At 46.4% G+C, this 22033-nt stretch overlaps 1 protein-coding gene across 2 annotated transcripts in view; it reads right to left on the bottom strand.

The window, feature by feature from the left end:
• Positions 1–22033, bottom strand: part of kif5ab (kinesin family member 5A, b) — an 88803-nt gene that overhangs the window by 21980 nt on the left and 44790 nt on the right. For both annotated transcript variants that reach the window (XM_073071241.1, XM_073071243.1), the window contains exons 14-20: positions 16296–16502; positions 8436–8582; positions 5932–6120; positions 3202–3319; positions 2996–3060; positions 2603–2712; positions 1791–1892 (exon numbers count right to left, since the gene is read on the bottom strand). In XM_073071241.1, the coding sequence (XP_072927342.1) occupies positions 1791–1892; positions 2603–2712; positions 2996–3060; positions 3202–3319; positions 5932–6120; positions 8436–8582; positions 16296–16502 (938 nt within the window). The remainder of the gene's footprint in view (positions 1–1790; positions 1893–2602; positions 2713–2995; positions 3061–3201; positions 3320–5931; positions 6121–8435; positions 8583–16295; positions 16503–22033) is intronic.

Here is a 22033-nt window from a genome sequence, read left to right as displayed (position 1 = left end):
TCCACACTAATTTGCCTCAAGACAACAAACAGCTCCTCCTCTGTAATCTGTATAGGGTCCATGACCTCACTACTGCTTCGCCTCACTTCTATAGATTCTGTGTCCGTCTCCCGATTAAAGACAGATGATGCAAAAAATCCATTTAAAATCTCCCATCTCTTTTGGCTCCACACATTGATTACCTTTCCATGTAAGTCATTGGGAGAGACTGGATAGGCTGGGTTTGCTTTCTTTGAAGTTGAGGAGGCTGAAGGGGTACAAGGGGTACAAAATTATGAGCGGTATAGATCGGGTAGATAGAAGGAAGCTTCCTTCATCAGCAGGGGTGTCTCGAACAAGAGGCACAGACTTAAGGTGGGGAAATTGAGGGGATCTGAGGGGTAATTTCTTGACACAATGTAATTGTTCTAGGAAGGATGTGACAGTATGGGGAAAGGGTGCAGAGGAGATTCACCAGGATGTTTCTTGGGGGGGTGGAGCATTTCAGCTACGAGGCTGGGTCAATTCCCTCTGGAGTGGAGGGGGTTGAGGGGGGACCTGATAGTTGTGTGCACAATTATGAAGGGCATAGAGGAACACTACTTCTGTACAGAAAAGGAGCACCTTACTGAAACCAGCTACTCACCAACCAGCACACCTTTAGGAAACACAAAAGTAGGCCCAACACACTGATGCAGTCACGATGAAGGCACACTAGTGGTTCTACTTCGTTAGGAGTTTGAGGAGATTTGGTGTGTCACCAAAGACTCGAGCAATTTTCTACAAATGTACTCCGAGAGCATTCTGACTGGGTGCATCACCATCTGGTGTGGAGTCTCCAGTGCAAAGGATCACAAGAGGGTTGTAGACTCAGTCAGCTCCATCGCAGGCACAAACCTCCCCAACATCACAGACATCTTCAAAAGGTGGTGCCTCAAGAAGGTGCCTGCAGAGGAGATTTACCAGGATGCTGTCTGGTTTAGACAGCATGTCTTATGAGGATAGGTTGAGTGAGCTCTGGCTTTTCTCTCTGGGATGGAGGAGGATGAAAGGTGACTTGGCAGAGGTGTACAAGATAGGGGACAGCCAAAGACTCTTTCCTGGGGCAGAAGTGGCTAATACAAGGAGATGTCATTTTAAGGTGATTGGAGGAAAGTATGAGGGGAGTGATATCAGAGAAAAGTTTTTTTACACAGAGAATGGTGTGCGTGTGTGGAGCACCCTGCAAAGGGAGGTAGTGGAGGCAGATACTTCAGGGACCTGTAAGAAACTCTCAGATAGGCACATGGATAATCAAAAAATAGAGGGCTCTGTAGGTGGGAAGGGTTAGATTGATCTTAAAGTAGGTTAAAAGGAAGATGGAGGAAGGAGGGGAGGTGATATGTGAGTGGGGAAGAAGAGGGATAAGAGCTGAGGGAAGAGGGGAAGAAACAAGAAGTGGGGAAGGCAGGAAGGAGATGAGGGAAGGAGTGAAGGGGAGGTGGGATGTAAGAAGGGAGGGATGAAGAAAGGATGGGTAGAGAAGGGGAAAGGGGTAGAGAAGAGTGGAAGAGGGTAGAGAAAGGGGAAGGTGGGAAGGGGTGGAGAAGGGGGAGGTGTGAAGAGGAAAAGGGGTGGAGATGTAGGGAGGGGGAAGGGAAGGAGTTTGGAGTTCCAGCTGAAAGAGGAGAAAAATAAACAGAGTTCATACGTTCTGCCTTGAGCTGAAACATGAACTGATTCTGCATGGATGCTGCCCAACCGGCTGAGAGATTTGAGTGTTTTCAGGTTTGAAGGTGCGGTGTGGCCAGGAAGTATTGACCTGCACTTACGTAAGCTCCTGAATTTTTTTGCTTTTTTCCCGCTGCTCACTTTTCAACTTCTCGAAATCGGCACGCAGTTTCTCGAGCTCCAAGTTCAGCTGCTGGTTCAGGCTGGACAGGAATCTTGGGGTCAGTCATAGCATCCAGGCTCATCTGAGGACTCCTTCCTCACTGCCCCTCCCACAGCGCAGTGCTCCCTCGTCACCACCCCTCCCACAGTGCACCACTCTCTCTGCAATGCCTCCCCCACAGCATAGCACTCCCTCGTCACCACCCCTCCCACCGCGCACCACTCTCTCTGCAATGCCTCCCCCACAGCATAGCACTCCCTCGTCACCACCCCTCCCACCGCGCACCACTCTCTCTGCACTGCCCCCTCACACAGCGTAGCACTCCCTCATCACCACCCCTCCCACAGCGCAGTGCTCCCTCCTCACCACCCCTCCCACCGCGCACCACTCTCTCTGCAATGCCTCCCCCACAGCATAGCACTCCCTCGTCACCACCCCTCCCACCGCGCACCACTCTCTCTGCAATGCCTCCCCCACAGCATAGCACTCCCTCATCACCACCCCCCCACCGCGCACCACTCTCTCTGCACTGCCCCCTCACACAGCGTAGCACTCCCTCGTCACTGCCCCTCCCACAGCGCACCACTCTCTCTGCACTGCCCCTTCCCACAGCATAGCACTCCCTCGTCACTGCCCCTCCCACAGTGTGCTACTCCTTCCTCACCGCCCCTCCCACAGCGCGGTGCTCCCTCCTCCCTGTCCTTCCCACACTGCGGCGCTCCCTCCTCACTGCCCCTCCTGCGAGCTTACTCTTTCAACTCATCTATCGTCTTTTGCTTTTCTGCAATCTCATCCCGCAGACGAGCCAGCTGCTTCTGGTGTGTGTCACGATGGCTCTCCATCCGCTTCTCCAGGGTCCTCTGTTAAGGAACAGGTGAGGGTGTCAAGCATCAGAAGGTGAAATATGGAGAGGAAAAGTTTCAAGGGAATTTGGGCCAAATATGGGCAAATGGGATGAGGATATAATCATTATCTGTGATTATATGAGCTAGTTTGGAATGACATCATTATACGTGCAGGAGGGGGGCTTACCATTATTAACAGGGGTTCTTGTGTTTGGGGTTGGTGGCCAGCTTTGATCGCATTGAGGAAGTGTGTTGGCTCTCAGGAGCGCACGGCCTCCTCCTGCCCCTGCCTACTCACCTTCACACCTCTCTCTTCTCCCGATTTCCCGTCCTCCGCCTCTTCCTCCTCTTTGTTCACCATATCTGCAGGGGAGGGTAAATAGTGGTTAAACCAGAAGCAAATCCAGGCTTGCTGTGTCACCTCTCCCACCACGGTCACAGGGACAGAGGATGTGAAGATACTCTCTCACCAGTTAACACTGGGACTGGGAGGGGGGGGTTTACCTTGCGTCTGCAGCTTGGACACCTCCTCATTGAGTGCATCGTAAGCTTCCTCCAAGTGTCGTTTCTTCAGCTCCACATTCTGAGTGTACTCTGTCAGTGAGTGGATCTTGGCCTCGTGCTGAAAAATTGGAATTGGAATTGGTTTATTATTGTCACATGTACTGAGATACAGTGAGAAGCCTGTCTTACACACTGTTCATTCAGATCAGATCATTACACAGTGCATCGAGGTAGAATAAGGTAAAACAATAACAGAATGCAGAATAATAAAGTGTCACAGTCACAGAGAAAGTGCAGTGTAGGCAAACAGTAAGGTGCAAGGGCCATGTGGAGGTAGAATGAAGTGCAGATTCCACGTTATTGTACAAGAGATCTGTACATCCTATCATATAGACTAGAGTCTGATATCAGCAGGGTAGAAACTGTCCTTTTGCCTGGTGGTATGTGCTTTCAGGCTTTTATATCTGGGGGGGAGAAGAGAGAGTGTCTGGAGTAGGTGGGGTCTTCAATTACGTCGGCTGCTTTACCAAGTGTAGACTGAGTCCATAGAGGGGAGGCTAAATTTATATACAGAGATTATTGTGTATAACTTACACCCAGTGGCCACTTTGTTAGGTACAGGAGTGGAACCCGGTGTGGTTTTCTGCTGCTATAGCCCCTCCACTTCATGGTTTGATGTGTCGTGCAGTCAGAGATGCTCCTCTCCTACCACTGTTGTAACACGTGGTTATTTGAGTTACTGTTGCCTTTCTGTCAGCTTGGACCAGTCTGTCCATTCTCCTCTGACCTCTCCCAATAACAAGGCAATTTTTGTTCACAGAACTGCCACTCACTGGATGCTTTTTGTATATCATACCATCCTCTGTAAACACTACAGACAGTTGTGCATGAAAATCCCAGGAGATCAGCAGTTTCCAGGATACTCAAACCACCCTGTCTGGCAAGTCACTTAGATCACATTTCTCCCCCATTCTGATGTTTGGTATAAACAACAACTAACCCTCTTGATCACGTCTGTGTGCTTTTATGCTCCCATGATTGGCTGATTAGATATTTGCATTAAAGAGCAGGTGTACCTAATAAAGTTGTCACTGAGCATATGTTGAAGTTATGTTTACACTTCTAATTGTGTTTTTTCTTACAAGAGTCATGAATAACTTTTAAAATAGATTCTGCAGATGCTGGAAATCTAGAGCAACACACACAAAATGCTGAGGATTTCAGCAGGTCAGGCAACATCTCTGGAGGGGAATAAAGAGGTGATGTTTCAGGCCAAGACCCACATCAGGACTGGAGAGGAAGAGGCAAGAAGCCAGATTACAAAGGAGGAGGAGGAGGTGAGAAGTACAGGCTGGCCAGTGACAGGTGAAGCTAGGATGAGAGGGTAGGTGATGGGTTGGGGGAGGGGGATGAAGTGCGAAATTGGGAGGTGATGGGGAAAGGCATAAAAACCTGAAGAGGGAATCTAACAGGAGAAGAGAGTGGACTATGGGAAAAAGGGAGGGAGGAGAGAGGTGATGGATGGGTGAGGAGAAGAGGAGGGTTGAGAGGATAACCAGAATGGAAGAGAAAAGAAAGGAGGGGGGAGAAATTACTGGAAGTTTGAGAAATTGATATTTATGCCATCAGGTTGGAGGCTACCCAGATGGAATATAAGGTGTTGTTCCTCCAACCGAGAGTGGTCTCATCATGGCATTAGAAAAACTTTTGCACAACATCATGTTCCATTCCAGGTATGGTCTCACAGACACCTCATACCCTGGTAATGGTACTTCCCCATTTCCAAATCAAAACTCCCATGCAAGCACAAATCTCCACACTTCAGAAGCTGCAGAGAAGAAACCAAATGCTTTTGATAGTGGAGGTGCATATCATCACACACTCCCAGGGTCAGACACAGAGTGACTCTCCCTCCACACCATCCCATCACACACTCCCGGGGTCAGACACACAGTGAATCTCCCTCCACACTGTCCCATCACACACTCCCGGGGTCAGACACAGAGTGAAACTCCCTCCACACCGTCCCATCACACAATCCCGGGGTCAGACACAGAGTGAATCTCCCTCCACACTGTCCCATCACCCACTCCCAGGGTCAGACAGAGAGTGAATCTCCCTCCACACCATCCCATCACACACTCCCGGGGTCAGACACAGAGTGAATCTCCCTCCACACTGTCCCATCACCCACTCCCGGGGTCAGACAGAGAGTGAATCTCCCTCCACACCATCCCATCACACACTCCCGGGGTCAGACACAGAGTGAATCTCCCTCCACACCATCCCATCACACACTCCCGGGGTCAGACACAGAGTGAAACTCCCTCCACACTGTCCCATCACACACTCCCGGGGTCAGACACAGAGTGAATCTCCCTCCACCCTGTCCCATCACACATTCCCAGGGTCAGACACAGAGTGAATCTCCCTCCACACCATCCCATCACACACTCCCGGGGTCAGACACAGAGTGAATCTCCCTCCACCCTGTCCCATCACACACTCTCAGGGTCAGACAGAGAGTGAATCTCCCTCCACACTGTGCCATCACACACTCCCAGGGTCAGACACAGAGTGAAACTCCCTCCACACTGTCCCATCACACACTCCCGGGGTCAGACACAGAGTGAATCTCCCTCCACCCTGTCCCATCACACACTCTCAGGGTCAGACACAGAGTGAGCGTCCCTCCCCCCTGTGCTGGCTAGGCTCCTCCACAATCAGTACCTGTGAGATGAGGAGTTGGCAGGCAGACAGCTCTCGAGTGTTCTCCTCCATTTTCTTGTTGCACTCGCTCTGGTTGTTCTCCAGTTGGTGACATCGCTTCAAGAGCATCTTCACTTCAGATTTCACCTTGCTGATGTAGAGTCGAGTCACAGTAAACTCCTCTTCAATGGCACCACTGAACTCCACAGGCTAGACAAGGGACAGGAGACAGAACTTTGTGTTCCTCCCAATCACTGTTTATTGGATCAGTGGAGTGTGTCTGTATTTACAGGAGGTCCTGGACCATGTGTTGGTACTTACAGTGGTTCCTGGGCACAGTGCTAATATTTACAGGGGTTCCCGAGGTGTATGTCAGTATTTACAGGGTGGCTCAGTGATGCACCATCAATAACTCTCAGAGACGGGACGTGAACGATAGGCTTTTATTAGCAGCAAAAGGGAGCACGGCATCTCGGAGACTGAGGGAGGAGCAGTGCCTCCAATCACCTTTATACAGGGGTCTATGGGAGGAGCCACAGGAGCAGTCAGCAGAGGGGCGTGTCCAGACAGGTATACACAGTTTACCACACTCAGTGAGAGTGTGAGTGTTTACAGGAGGTTCTGGAGAGTGTGTCAGTATTTACAGGGGGTCCTGGGAGTGTGATGGTATTTACAGGGGGTCCAGGGCAGTGGTTCAGTATTTAAGGAGTGTGTGTGTGTGTGTGTGTGTGTGTTGGTACTTACAGGGTCCCCTGGCAGAGTGTCGTTATTTACAAGTGGTCTCAGGGAGTGTGTCAGTATTTACAGGGGGTTCTGGAGAGTGTGTAAGTTTTATAGGGGTCCAGAGAGAATGTGTCATACTTTTCTGGTAAGATGGCGGTTCATTCGAATGCAGCGGCCTCTCAGAAGGGGTGGCCGGTGCTAGGCTGGGAGAAGAAGAAGCCAGCAGACAGGCTGGTGAAGGTGAAAGCAGTGGACGGGCTGGAGAAGGAGAAGCCTGTGGTCGGCTGGGAGAAGAAGAAGCCAGTGCATGGGCTGGAGAAGTTCCAGAAGGAGCACACCTGGTTATAGACCCCGTTGCTGCCTGCTACTTGAAGAAAGCGGAGTTAGTGCACAAAAGCAGGTGCAGTATAACCGTGAGTAACTCTCTTGGACGTTTCTCTCGCGATCGCAAGACCCTTTTGGACTTTGATAATGTGAGATGCTGCAGGTCTGTTTCCCTTGTTTGGTGGTGAGATAGGTGGCGAGGTAGCAGTGTGGCCTTGGTTGTAGCAAGGACAAGGCCTTAAGCAGGCTGGCCTGCTTCTGCAATCCAGGTGAGACGACACTGAAGGCGGTGTAGCGTCGAGTTTGCGCTCGGTAGGGAGCTGGCCTCTCTCGTCAGTGCTGCCCTCCACTGTTTGATCGGTGGAATGACAGGCAGGATTGCCAGGAGATGTACCATCAGTTTGCATGTTGCTCAGGGACTTGGACAATACATTGTGCTTTCTTGCATAATGATGTGAGTTTGTTTTCCTCTTTCGCTATTTTGAATGTATGCTGTGCACTTTGACCCTGGAGGAGCGCTGTCTCATTCAACTGTATCCATGTATAGTCTGAATGATAATTAAACTTGATTTGATTTACAGAAGAATCCCATGAAGAGTGTGCCAGTATTGATAGGGGGTCCTGGGAAATGTATCAGCAATTGCAGAGGGTCCTGGGGAGTGTGTCAGTATTTACAGGGGGTCCTGAGGAGAGTATCGGTAGTTACAGGGAGTCCCAGGAAGTGTATCGGTACTCACAATGGGACCCCTTGAGTGCGTTGGCATTTATAGGGGACTCCCAGGGAATGTGTCAGCATTTACAAGAGAATCCCATGAAGAATGTGTCAGTGTTGATAGGGGGTCCCCGAGGAGTGTGTCTATTTACAGGATATCCTGGGAAGTGTATCAGCCATTGCAGAGGGTCCTGGGCAGTGTGTTAGCATTTACAGGGGTCCCAGGGTGTGTATTGGTATTTAACGGGACATCCCTCAGGAGTGCATGAGCTTTCGCATTGAGTCCTTGAGAATAGGTTTTTTTTAAGGTGCCTGAGTGTGAGTTTGTATTCATGGGGAGAAGTGGACATGTCTCTCTATTTATGTGAGTGGGATGAATGCAAGTGTCTCTGCGTGAATGGGGTGTTCTGTAGTCTCTGCAATTATGAAAGTGTTGGGACATTTATGGGGTTTCCCAGCATGGGAAGTATCTCTACTTACGGGTGTGTTGGGATGCCCTCCCTATTTATGAGGGTGTTTTGATGTCTCTGTATTTTGAGCCTTTTGGTCCTGATCAAGTGAGGTCTGTTTTTTTTTGGGAGGGGGTTGTTTTGGCATCTCTGTATTTTGGGGCTCTGAATCTGGCACCAGACTTCTGGTGATGTGAGGTGTGTGTGTTTTGGGGAAGTGGGGGGTTGGGGTCTCTATATTCTGTCCCGGTGAAGGGAAGACACTTGTCTGGGCAGTAAACCCCATTTCTACCCCAGGTGCCTGCCACCTCACTCACCACTTTCCACTCCCCATTGCCCAAGATGTTGCTGAAGTCAGCCAGGTCCTTGAGGAGGTTGTTCAGGACCTCTGTCACCCTCGTCTTCTGGTGGTTGCTCAGTTCCTGGGTGTGACGCAACTCTGCCTCCAACCCAATCAGTGTTGCCTGCAGTGCAGTGGGGAGAGGGGCCGGGATTGTGGAGAGGATGAGGTTTGGGAGGGACACATCATCAGTTGTATTGGTATTGGTTTATCATCATCAAACATACTGAAAAGTTTGTTTTCCATACTGTTCATACAGATCAAATCATTACACAGTGCATCAAGGTAGAACAAGGTAAAACAACAACAGAATGCAGAATACCACATGACCATAAGATATAGGAACAGAATTAGGCCATTTGGCCCATCAAGTCACTCCACCATTTCATCATGGCTGATCCATTTTCCCTCTCAGCCCCAATCTCCTGCCTTCCACCTGTATCCCTTCATGCCCTGACTAATAAGGAATTTATCAACCTCTGTCTTAAATATTCCAATGACTTGGCCTCCACAGATGCCTGTGACAATGAATTCCACAGATTCACCGCTCTCTGGCTAAAGAAATTCCTCCTCATCTTCATTCTAAAAGGATGCTCATCTATTCTGAGACTTTCCCAACAGAGGAAACATCCTCTCCACATCCACTTTATTGTGGCCTTTCACCATTTGATAGGTTTCAATGAAGTCGCCCCTCATTTTTCAGAATTCTAGTGAATACAGGCCCAGGGCCATCAAACGTTCCTCATACAATAAGCTTTTCAATCCTGGAATCATTTTCGTGAGCCTCCTTTGAACCCTCTCAATGTCAGCACTTTCTTTCTTAGATAACGGGCCCAAAACTGCTCACAATACTCCAAGTGGGACCTCAACAGTGCCTTATAAAGCCTTAACATTATAACCTTGGTCTTATATTCTAGACCTCTCAAAATTCATACTAAATCACATTTGCTTTCATCACCACCAACGCAACCTGCAAATTAACCTTTATGGAATCCTGCACGAGGACTCTCAAGCCCCTTTGCACCTCAGATTTTTGACTATTCTGTTCATTTAGAAAATAGTATAGACTTTTATTTCTTCTACCAAAGTGTATGGCCATACCCTTCCTGATACTGTATTCCATCTACCACTTCTTTGCCCATTCTCCTAATCTGTCTAAGTCCTTATGTAGCCTTTCATTTTCATTTTAAATTTTTTTATTAATTATTATTGAAGATTAACAAAAAGATATATTAAGTCAATATGTCATTATATACAATAAGGAATTAAATTAGCAAATAACTAATTAACAAAGCTAAGCAATATATCAATAATAATAAGAGAAAATAAAGTGTTAAGAATATTTTTTGAAAGAAAAAGAAGGAAAGAAAAGAACCCCTACTAACTAAAAAAAACAAAAAACCCCATTGGGAGCACAACCCTGGAGCATCATACAAGCTTCCGTAAAAAAAAAATCAATCCGCCAACTCAAATCCACTTAAAGAAAAATTGGAAGGAAACCATATTAATTAACTCAAATCAGATGATAGTAGCGGGCGAATGGACCCCACCTTTTCTCAAAATCAAATCAAGGATCGGAAGTTTGACTTCTGATTTTCTCCAAACTAAGACATAACATCACCTGAGAAAACCATTGTATCAAAGTAGGAGCAGAAACATCTTTCCATTTCAACAAAATAGCCCTTCTGGCCAATAATGTAACAAATGCAATTACTTGTTGGTCTGATGAAGAAATACCATGAATATATTGAGGGATTTTACCAAATAAAACTGTCAATTTATTAAGTTGTAAATTAATTTTTAAAACTTTAGAAATTGTAGAGAAAATAGACTTCCAAAAATGTTTCAGTCCAGAACACGACCAAAGCATATGCGTCAATGTGGCTGTCTCGGTTTTACATCTGTCACACTGACTATCAACATTAGCAAACATTTTAGACAGTCTCTCCTTTGTCAAGTAGTAACAATGTACAATTTTAACCATGCTGATTATGACCTATTTTATCATGGTTCTCCCAAGTACCTCAAAATCTCATCCTTAATAATTGACTTCCCTCCCTTTGTGCTCGCCATTGCCTTTTACAGTTTCAGATTGTTCATAGAGCCCATATGTCTAAATCTAAACTATCTCGATTCTACCCTGGCATTAGTCCGCTCTGTGATAAATGCAAGAGGGGCGTGGCCTCTCTCATCCATATGTACTGGTTCTGTCCTAGCTTGGAGAAATTCTGGAAAGATGTCTTCACTACATTATCGGGTATTCTGAATCAGCACCTAGAACCTAACCCCTTAATTGCTCTGTTCGGTTTTTGGGGCGAGACAGATTTATGTCTGGGTCCGACCAAATGCCGAATACTATCCTTTGCCTCTCTCCTGGCGAGACGCTTGATCCTCCTTAGATGGAGAGATGTTGCCCCGCCCACTCATGCGCAATGCCTTAACGACATTATGGCCTGCTTGGACCTCGAAAAAATTCATTATTCAGTTCTTAATTCGGATCTAAAGTTCCATAAGGTCTGGGGACCTTTTATCGAGTACTTTCATAACCTTCCTCTTGACTAGGGTTTTTTTTTCTTTTTTTTTTCTCTTCTTTTCGGTCCCTTGCTTTCAGCTCCCTTTTTTTTCTGGTAGTAGGCATTATTATCCTCTGTTGCTAAGTGTATTCACAGTCTGGGAGTTTGACTGTCCTGACTTATACTCTCTATATTGTGTGGTGGTTGGTCTGGAGTTATTGTTGTTTTTTTCTTGTGTTGTGGGGCTTGAGGAGGACATTAAGCTCACTTGTCTTTAATTTAGGTGCTTTTTTGTTAAATTCTCTTCCTTTGTAGCATATTGTTATTGTATGCTTAATCTTGCACTGTATTAATGCTCCTCATTGGGATTTGGGGTTTTTAATTTTGTAAAATGTTTTGAAAAACTAATAAAAAATATTTTTAAAAAATAATAATTGACTTCAAACAACTTCCCAACCACTGAGGTCAGACTAACTGGCCCATAATTTCTTTTCTTCTGCCTCTCTCCCTTCTTGAAGAGTGGAGTGATATTTGCAATTTTTCAGTCCTGCAGAACTATTCCAGAATCTAGTGATTCTTGAAAGTTCATTACTAATGCCTCCACAGTCTCTTCAACCACTTCTTTCAGAATCCTGGGGTGTAGACCATCTGGTCCAGGTGACTTATAAGACCTTTCAGTTTCCCAAGAACCTTCTCCCTAGAAATGACAACTTCACCCACTTCTGCCCTGTGACACTCTCAAACGTCCGGCATACCGCTAGTGTCTTCCACAGTGAAGACTGATGCAATATACTTATTCAGTCCATCTGCCATTTCCTTGTCCCCCATTACTACCTCCCTAGCATCGTTTTCCAGTGGTCCGATATCCACTCTCGCCACGTGTCTCAGCTGTGGAAAAAGTGCAGTGCATGTAAATTAACTAAATGAATCCCTTCTACCTACAAGATGTCCATATCCCTCCATTCTCTTCATATCCGTGTGCTTGCTTAAGAGTCTCTAAAGCACCTCTATCATATATGCCTCCACCCCTACCCCTCGCAGTGCTTTCCAGGCACCCACTGCTCTCTGTGTAAAAAAAACTTGCCCCACACATTTGAACATTTCCTCTCTTACCGTAAATACATGCTCTCTGGTATTAGATGTTTCCACCCTGGGAAAAAGATACTGACTGTCTACCCTCAGATAGACAGATAAACTTACCCACAGATAACCTTACCCCCCTCAGGTCCTCTTTAAACCTCTTTCCTCTCACTTTAAACTTAATATCTCTTGTTTCTGATATGACTAACATAGAGAGAAAGATTCTGACTCTCCACCTTATGTCTCTCATAATCTCACCATCCTCTATCTCCCTTCAACTTTTGCTGCTCCAGAGAAAACAACCCAAGTTTGTCCAGCCTCTCCTAGTATATGCCTTCTAATCCAGGAGTATCCTGGGAAACCTCTTCTGCATCCTCTCCAAAGCCTCCACACCCTTCCTGTAAAGGGGCAACACAAGGTTGGACAGTTAAGGCTGTCAAAGTTACAGGGGAGCTTGTGGGGTTTCCTTCTGAATACAATCAAACAGCAGGGAAACAATCTTTCTCCTTTAACAATTTGACCTTCTCTTTTCCCTTCCAAAGTGGATGACCTGGCATTTACCAACATTGTACTCCATCTCCCGGACCCTTGCCCACTCACTTAACCTATCTATATCTCTCTGCAGACTCCCCACATCCTCTGCACAATTAGCTTTTCCACTCAATTTTGTGTCATCAGCAAACTTAGATACACCACACTCAGTCCCCTCTTTCACTTTGTTAATGTACCTCGGTACTCTATGTGCTGTGGTATTCTTTGACTCTGTAGGGGATGGCAGTGGTGTTTGCTTTGCCAGTACTTGGGGGAGAGGTGAAATGAATTTACTCTGATATTCTGGGATCTGCTTGTTTTCTGGGACCTTTAGGGCCTGAGTGATTGGGAGAGGTTGAGCAGGCTGTGATAGGAGGCTGAGGGGTGACCTTATAGAGAATTATAGAATTGTACAAAGTCAAAGTTGTGTTTATTGTGAAACCGTACAACCGTGAGTCATAAGAGCAGAATCAGGCCATTTGGCCCATCAAGTCTAAACTGCCATTTAACCATTTCCTCTCAACTCCAATCACTCGCCTTCTTCCCGTAACCTTTGATGTCCTTACTAATCAAGAACTATCATCCTCTGCCTTAATTATACCAAATGACTTGGCCTAGATAACTGTATGTGGCAAAGAATTCCACAGATTCACCACCCTCTGGCTAAAGACATTTCTCCTCACCTCCGTTCTAAATGGACACCCCCCTCTATTCTCTGGTCCTAGACTCCCTCACTTTCAGAAACATCCTCTGCACATCCACTCTATCTTGGCCTTTCAGTATTTGATGGGTTTCAATGAGATCTTCCCCCCCTCCCCTCCCCTCCCCTTCCATTCTTCTGAATTCCAGTGAGTGCACAGTCAGAGCCATCAAACACTAACCATTTCATTCTCGTAAAGATCCTCTGAACCCTCTCCAACACCAGCACATCCTTTCTTAGATATGGGGCCCAAAACAGCTCACAATACTGCAGATATGGTCTGCCCAATGCCTTGTAAAGCCTCAGCAATAAGTCCTTGATGTTATATTCAAACCCTCACTAAATGGATGCTCAGTTTGCACAAGTGCATGTGTGCACAGATGCATTGAGAAACATACCGTGCTTGCAACAGCATCAGAGACAACATTCATATGGACTCAAATTGTACATCATTTTTACAAGCACAGAGAAAGAGCATTCAGCTTTAGTGCAAAGTGATCAAAGTCTCGCAAAACTGTTATGCATGAGGGGCGTGGGTAGGGTGAATGCGCACAGTATTCTCCCACGGAATGGGAATCGGGAACTAGAGGATGTAGTGTTTATCTTATGTGCCATTGTATAAGATGCTGGTGAGGTCGCACCCAGAGTATTGTGATCAGTTTTGGTCGCCCTGCTACAGAAAAGATGTCATTAACCTGCAAAGCGTGCAGAGGAGATTCACAAGGATGTTGCCTGGAGTCCAGGGACTGAAAGGGGTTGGGCAAGTCGGGGCTTTATTCTTTGGAGTGTAGGAGGCTGAAGGTGATCTTACAGTGGAATGTAAAATCATGGGTGCCACAGTCGTGTAGCGGTTAGCATGCTTTTGCAGCGTGGGGTGTTCTGGAGTTCAGAGTTTGTACACATTCTCCTTGTGAACCCTGTGGATTTCATCCCACAGTCCAAAGATCATGCTAAATTGTCCTGCGATTAGTCTAGGGTTAAATAGGTGTGTTGCTGGGCAGTGTGGCTCATTGGGCCGGAAGGGCCTGTTCTAAATAAAAATGTTGGACACAGATAGGGTGGATGCACACAGCCCTTTTCCCGGGAAAAGGGAACTAAAAACTCGAGGGCACAGGTTTAAGGAGAAATGGAAAAGATTTACAAAGGAACCTGAAGGACAGTTTCTTCACCCAGAGGGTGGTGAATGTATGGAACGATCTGCCAGAGGAAATGGTTGAGGCAGGTACATTAACAGCATTTAAAATACACCTGGATGGGTACATGGATAGGAAAGGTTTAGAGGCACATGGGACAAATGCAAGTGGATGGGAATCTTGGTTGGCATGGGTCAGTTGGGTTGAAGGACTCTGAAAATAAATTTGAGGGGTAAGTTTTTTTTTTACACAGAGAGTGTTGAGAAGATCCACTAGGATGTTGCCTGGATTTGAGGGCTTCAGTTATAGGGAGAGATTGGTTAGAAATGGCTTGCTTTCCCTTCAGTGAAGGAGGCTGTTATAAGTATATAAGGAAGCAAAGATGGAGTGGACAGTCAGGATCAATTTCCCCAAAGATATGGGTATCAGAAATAAAAGGGGGTAGGTTTAAGGTGAGAGGGAGGACATTTAAAGGGGACCTGAGAGACAAGTTTCTCCACACAGAGAATGGGTGATATCTGGAAGGTGCTGCCAGAGGAGGAGGTGGAATCAGAGACACTCACTGTGTTCGAGGGCATTTAGACAGAGACTTAAACAGGCAGGGGGTATCAGGACAGAGTCTGAATGGGGGCAACTGGGATTGGTTTTGGCATAGAGGTGTTGGGCCAAAGGACCTGTTTCTATTCTGTCCCGCTCTGGGACTATCTCCTTGACATCCACAGTTACATAACACCCTCATAGGGAGCCTCGGAAAAACCTGGTCATTCGCTCCTAGTTATTGGTTCCAATGCATTGAGTAACTCCAAATATAAACCAGAGTACTGACCCCAGTTCACTCCCTTCCTGGGCTTCGGAGCACTCTGTTCAGGATGGAGCTTATACTCTCCAAGGTTGAAGCTAGATAACTCTGTGTGCTGGGTTACACTTACCTCACAGATTCACGCAACACTCCCAGGAAGGAATCCTTCATCGTGCTCACGTTGGTCCAAGTCTCCCCTCCCTTTGTCCCAATGAGAATGCCTCCGAAGAAGCAGGAGAGTATGTGTGAGGTAGAGAGATACATGAGAGAGAGAGAGAGAGATGGATAGAGAGAAAGAAAGTGAGGGAGAGATAGTTAAATAGAGGGAAAGGGTGAGATGGAGAAATAGATAGGTAGAGAGAGGGAGAGATAAAGAAGTAGACATGGATAATGAAAGAGAGGGAAAAAGAGATAGAGAGAGGGGGCCGAATTAGAGAGACACAGATAGACGAAGACAGAGAGAGAGGAAAGAGAGAAAAAGATCGATAGAGACAAAGGGGGAAATAGAAAGTTAGAGATAGGACAGGTAGAAGGAGAGAGTGACAGATAGAGAGAGTCAGTGATAGATAAAAAGATAGACAGATAGAGAGAAGGAGAGATGGGAGGGGCTGATGAGAGCAACAAAGATGAAGAATGAGGGGGCAAAAGAGAGAGAGAGACAAGGAAGAGGTAAAGGGGACACGAGGGGGGAGGGAAAGGGGAAAAGAGGGAAAGGGAGAGTGTGAGGGAAAAGTAAGAAGGGGTGTGGGAGAGAAGGGGAAAGGGGGTTCAGAAAGAGGGAGGGAAGACAAGAACAAAGGGAGAGGAAAGAGGAGGAAACACGTGAGATGAGGGGGAGGGATGACAAAAAGGATGGTGGGATAGAAGAGGGTGGGGATTTAGAAAGAGGGAGGGGCAAGCATAGGGAGAGCTGACAAAAGTGGAACCAGAAATGGAGAGACCAAGAGTGATCCCTCCCCTCTCCTTACAATCTCAGAATATTGAGGAAGTTTGAGGAGGGTTGGACTGCCCCACTCAATCCCCCGACATTTCCCAGGGTACACAAAAGGATATTGGCTGGTGGGGAGAAGGCGCTACACACCATCTTTTTGGTCAGCTCATCTGCCAATAGTCCATTCTGCTTGGACATCTCCTCCACTTCCAGGGTCTTCTGGTCATAGTTTACAGCTAGCTCCTCCAGAGCCTGGAGAACTTCTTTGACCTCCTCCTTGGCGCTGTCATTCTCAGCCTGCAACCTCCCCAGCTCCTCCTGGATCTTGGCATTGTCCCCACGGGTTGAAGCTAGAAGCTGATAGAGCAGAGGAGTGGAGGGTGAGAGAACTCCGAATGGCCACCAGTCACACTGCCCCGCGCTTTCTCCCCAAGTCCTTTCTGGAAGTTTCCTCATCCTGGTGCTCCCTGCTCCCCTTTCAGTTCTTCTGAAAGCTCTTGCTGGATCTCTTTCCAACTTCCTATCAAGCAACTCTCTGTAGGAGGGACATCCACTCTTTCTCTCTATGATTCCGCCATGTCCATCTGATTTGCCACTGAAAAGAATGACAACCCATCTCTACACCATCAACACCCTTCCTAATCCATCAGCACCCTCTCAAATCCCATCAGAACTTCCCAAATCTCATCAGCACCCACCCAAATCCCAACAGAGACTCCCAAATCCCATCAACATCCTCAAAATTCAATCAGCACCCTCCCAAATACCATCAGCACTCTCCCAAATCCCATTTGAGCCTCCCAAGTCCCATCAACATCCTCCATATTCAATCAGCACCCTCCCAAATACCATCAGCACTCTCCCATCAGCACCCTCACGGCTCATCACACCTTCCCAAATCTCATCAACAACCTTCCTAATCCCATTATACCCTTCCTAATTCCATCATGCCCTTCTTAATCCTATCAAGACCCATCCTAATCCCATTAACTCCCATCCTAACCCTATCACAGTCCTTCTAAAGCCATCTTGGTATCTTGTTCAATAACGTCGCTAGCAAATCAGAATTAGCGAGAGCGGGTCAGTCGGCACATTTTGCACACCACAGTTCCCAAGGAGACATTGGATTGCGTAGAGGGCGAAAGAGTTTAAAATATACGAGGGGGGCATTCAGCACATCTTGCGCATCACAATTCTAGAGGAGACATTTGATTGTGTAGAAGTACAGAGTTTAAAAGAAGCAAGCGGGGGCAGTTGGCACCTTTTGCGATCCGCAGTTCCAGAGGAGACTTTGGATTGCATAGGTGGAGAGAGAGTTTAAAAGAAACGACCAGGGGTAATAGGCACATTTTGCGCAGCAGATTTCCAAGGAGACATAGGATTGCGTAGAGGGAGGGAGCATTTAACAGAAGAGAGCGGGGGCAGCGGCACATGTTTGCGCACCACAGTTCCCGAGGAGACGTTGAATTGCATTGAGAGAGACAGTTTAAATGAAGCGAGCGCGGTCAGTCGGCACATTTTGCGCGCCACAGTTCCCGAGGAGACATTCGATTGCGCAGAGGGAGAGAGAGCGAGTTTAAAAGAAGCGAACGGGTACAGTTGGCATATCTTGCGTGGCACAGTTCCTAAGAGACATTGAATTGTGTAAAGGGAGAGAGAGTTTAAAAGCAGCGAGCGGAGAGAATCGGCACATTTTGTGCGGCCCATTTCCCAGGGAGATATTAAATTGCGTTTAAAAGAATCTGGGTGCAGCAGATGCATTTTTTTGCGCGCACCACAGTTCCTGATCAAACATTGGACTGCATAGAAGGAGTTAGTTTAAAAGAAGCGAACTGGAGCAATCTGCACATTTTGCGCACCACAGTTCTCGAAGAGACATTGGATTGCATATAAGGAGAGAGAGCTTAAAAGAAGCGAGTGAAGACAGTCGGCACATTTTGCGCGCAACAGTTCCCAAGCAGACACTAGATTGCATAGAGGGAGGGAGCGTTTAAAGTAATCCGTGGTCAGTGAGCACATTTTTGCACGCTACACTTCTCGAGGAGACATTGGATTGCATAGAAGGAGAGAGAGCTTAAAAGAAGCGAGCAGGGGCAGTCAGCACGTTTTGTGCACCACAGTGTCTGAGGAGACATTGGATTGCGCACATTTAAGCGCTTGACCAGTTAGCTACTGCCTGTTACGCTGCTGGCATTTAGGGCAGCAAAGAAGGTCCTCTATCTCTGTCAATCCTAGTCCATCTTCTCTATTGTGCCCCAGGTGTGGTTCAGGGTTCTCATTTCTGCCTCTACTGTACGGCGCCAAGTTGTCTTTGATCTCCTGCGTTTCCTCCGCCCTTCAGGGGTTCAATGAAATGATGTCTTGATGAAGTATTTGGCCTCTCTTCTCATCACGTACCCAATCCATCTCCAACGTTCCCTCATGATGATGGTAGCCTTGTCCTCTTGATGACATGATGGAGTAGGGCGTGGTTGGAAATCTTTCTTGGCCAGAAAATAGAGAGGAACTTGCGAAGTCTCATGGTTTAGAATTATGACAGCTTGGCAAGATCATTCTCTGTCATATGTAAGTATTTTGACCCGTACAAGAGTGTGGACAGAACATAGCTGTGCTAAGTGTCATCTTGGTGTGGACGCTGTACTTGGTCAATCCCCATATGTTGCTGAGATGTTTCTAGCTTTACTGAGTCTGTACTGGATGCTGTCCTTAGTCCCACCATCCTGCCAAATGATGCTGCCCAGGTAGATGAATCTGCCAGTCGGTGGTGGGTAAGGAGACACCATATGCCTTGATGGGAGGAGGATACTCTATATTGAGGGTAATGGTCTCAGTCTTTCTCTAGTTGTCTCAGAGTCCAAACTGTCCATCAAAAGTACACAGGCGCCGAGTTTTCCCTTGAATGTGCTGCTATATATGTGTTAGTAATACGAGGTCATCCACTGAATCTTCTTCCAAAGTAGAGAATAGAGTCCATCTAATGTCCCTCTGCTTGTTTTTCGTTGTTTGCTTCATAATCCAATTATCACATTAAACAATATCGCTGACATCACACAGCCTTGTCTGACTCCTGTCATGACTTCAAATCTCAAATTGTGGTTAAGCACTTGGCAAGGACCAATAAAAAGAAGTTAATTTTAAGTGGAATTGTCTTTGTGAGAATGGCCATTGTGTGAGTGAGCCAGAATTAGAGTGAAGAGTTGAGGCTTTGGCTCTTTAAGGCTTCAGCAAGGAGAGGCAGAGGCCACAGGTAGATTTCTTTGTTATTTATTCTTTCTTTCTTTTTATTTTACATTTAGATCAATGGGGATACCAGGCAGGATAGTGAAATGCTTCTCTTACGGGATGTGGGAAGGCAGAGAGATCTCCAATGTCCATGACGACAACACGTACAAGAAGTGCATCCAGCTGTAGCTTCTAATAGACCATATTAAGGAGTTGGAGCTGGGACTAGATAATTCAGATCATTCAGGAGGCTGAAGTTTCATAAACAGGACATACAGGGAGGTAGTTACACCCATGGTGCAGGACACAGGTAACTGGGTGGCCATCAGGAGGGAGAAAGGTAATAGGTAGCCAATGTAGCATAACCCTGTAGCCTTTTCCCTCAACAGCAGATATACCACTTTGGATACTGTAGTGGGGTTAAACCTAGCAGAGGAAAATACCACAGCAGTCAGGTCTCTGGCACTGAGTCTGGCTCTGTGGCTCAGAAGGGAAGGGGGAAGAAGAGGCGAGCTGTGGTGATATGGGATTCATTGGTTAGGGGAACCGAAAGGAGATTCTATGGATGAGAACTTGACTTTTGGGTGGTATTTTGCCTCCTGGGTGCTAGGGTCAGGGATATCTTGGATTGAGTCCAAGTGGGAGGGTGAGCAGCCAGAGTTCGTGGTTTATGTCGGTACCAATGACATGGGTAGGATGGGTGACGAGGTTCTGTAAAGTGAGTTCAAGGAGTTAGGTGCCAAGTTAAACAACAGGACTTCCAGGGTTGTAATCTCAGGATTGCTACCTGTGCCACATGTTAGTGAGGTTAGAAATTAGAAGATCATACAGTTTTACATGTGGCTAAGGGGCTCTCTTCCAGGGAAGGTGGGACCTGTACAGAAGAGATGGTTTGCACCTGAACTGAAAAGGACTAATATCCTAGCAGGAAGGTTTACTAGTGTTGCACAGGTTGGTTTAATCTAGAGTTGTAGAGGGATGGGAACCAGAGCGCCAGAACAGATAGTGGAGTGGTTGTGGAGAAAGGTGTTGTTAAGCCTACGGTACATACAAAGTCAGGGATGGAAAGGTCGAGTGTGGTGAGACTAATGTTCTGAGCTGTGAATATTTCAGTGCAAGAAGTATTGTAAGAAAGGCAGATGAGTTTAGGGTATGGATCAGGACATGGAATTATGACATTTTAGCCATTAGTGAGACTTGGCAGCAGATGGGGGCAGGATTGGTAGCTCATTGTTCCAGGGTTCTGTTGTTTTAGACATGATAGAGCGGGAAGGATTAAAGGGGGAGGAGGTGGCATTACTAGTCAGGGAAAATGCCACAGCTGTGCTCAGTTAGGACAGGCTGGAGAGCTTCTCCAGTGAGGATTTATGGGTAGAAGTGTGGAATAAGGAAGGTGTCACCATGTTAATGGGATTATATTATAGACCACCCAACAGTTCATAGGATTTAAAGGAACAAATTTGCAGAGAGATTACAGACTGTTGCAAGAAACATAAGGTTGTGATAGGTGATTTTAACTTTCCACATATTGACTGGGACTCCCATACTGTAAAAGGACTAGATGGGTTAGAGTATGGTAAATGTGTTCAGGAAAGTTTCCTTCATCTGTACGTAGAAGTACCAATGAGAGAGTTAGACAGGGCAGGTAACAGAAGTTTGTGTGGGGGAACACTTTGCATCCAGTGACCATAGTGCCATTAGTTTCAAAGTAACTATGGAAAAGGATAGGTCTGATTCACCGGTTGTGATTCTAAATTGAAAAAAGGACCTATTTTGATTATATCAGAAAGGATCTGGCAAGTGTAGATTGTGACAGTTTGTTTTCTGGCAAAGGTGTGCTTGGCAAATGGGAGGCCTTCAAAAGTGAAATTTGAGAGCACAGTGTTTGTATGTTCCTGTCAGAATAAAAGGCAAGGATAACAAGTTTAGGGAATCTTGATTTTCGCAAGATATTGAGATCCTGGTTAAGAAAAAGGAGGAGGAACATAGCAAGTAAAGGCTGGTAGGAACAAATAAGTTATTTGAGGAGTATAAGAAATGCAAGAGAACACTTAAGAAGAAAATCAGGAGGGATAAAATAAGGCATGAGGTTGCTCTAGCAGACAAGGTAAAGGAGAATCAGAAGGGCTTCTGCAGATATGTTAAGCAAAAGGATAGCAAGGAACAAAATTGGTCCTCTGGAAGATCAGAATAGTAATCTATGTGTGGAGCCAAAAGAGATGGGGGAGTTTTTAATTAGATTTTTTGCATCTAAAAAATACCAGGAAATTATAAGTCGGTGAGCCTGATATCAGTAATGGGAAAGTTATTGGAAGCTATTCTAAGGAACCGGATATATAAGTATTTGGATAGACATGAACTGATTAGGGACAGTCAACATGGCTTTGTGCGTGGTAGGTTATGTCTAACTAATCTTGTAGAGCTTTTTGAGGAATTTACCAGGAAATTTGTTGAAGGCAAGGCAGTGGATGTTGTCTACATGGACTTTAGCAAGTCCCTGCTAGAAGGTTCAGTCACTCGGCATTCAAGATGAGGTAGTAAATTGGATTACACATTGGCTTTGTGGAGATGCCAGAGAGTGGTAATATATGGTTGCCTCTCTGACCCGAGGTCAGTGACTAGAAGTATGTCACAAGGATCAGTGCTGGGTCTGTTGTTGTTTGTCA

This window comes from Hemitrygon akajei, chromosome 18, assembly GCF_048418815.1.
Source record: "Hemitrygon akajei chromosome 18, sHemAka1.3, whole genome shotgun sequence".
Taxonomy (NCBI): Eukaryota; Metazoa; Chordata; class Chondrichthyes; order Myliobatiformes; family Dasyatidae; genus Hemitrygon; species Hemitrygon akajei.
This window is presented reverse-complemented; position numbering and strand designations above follow the sequence as displayed.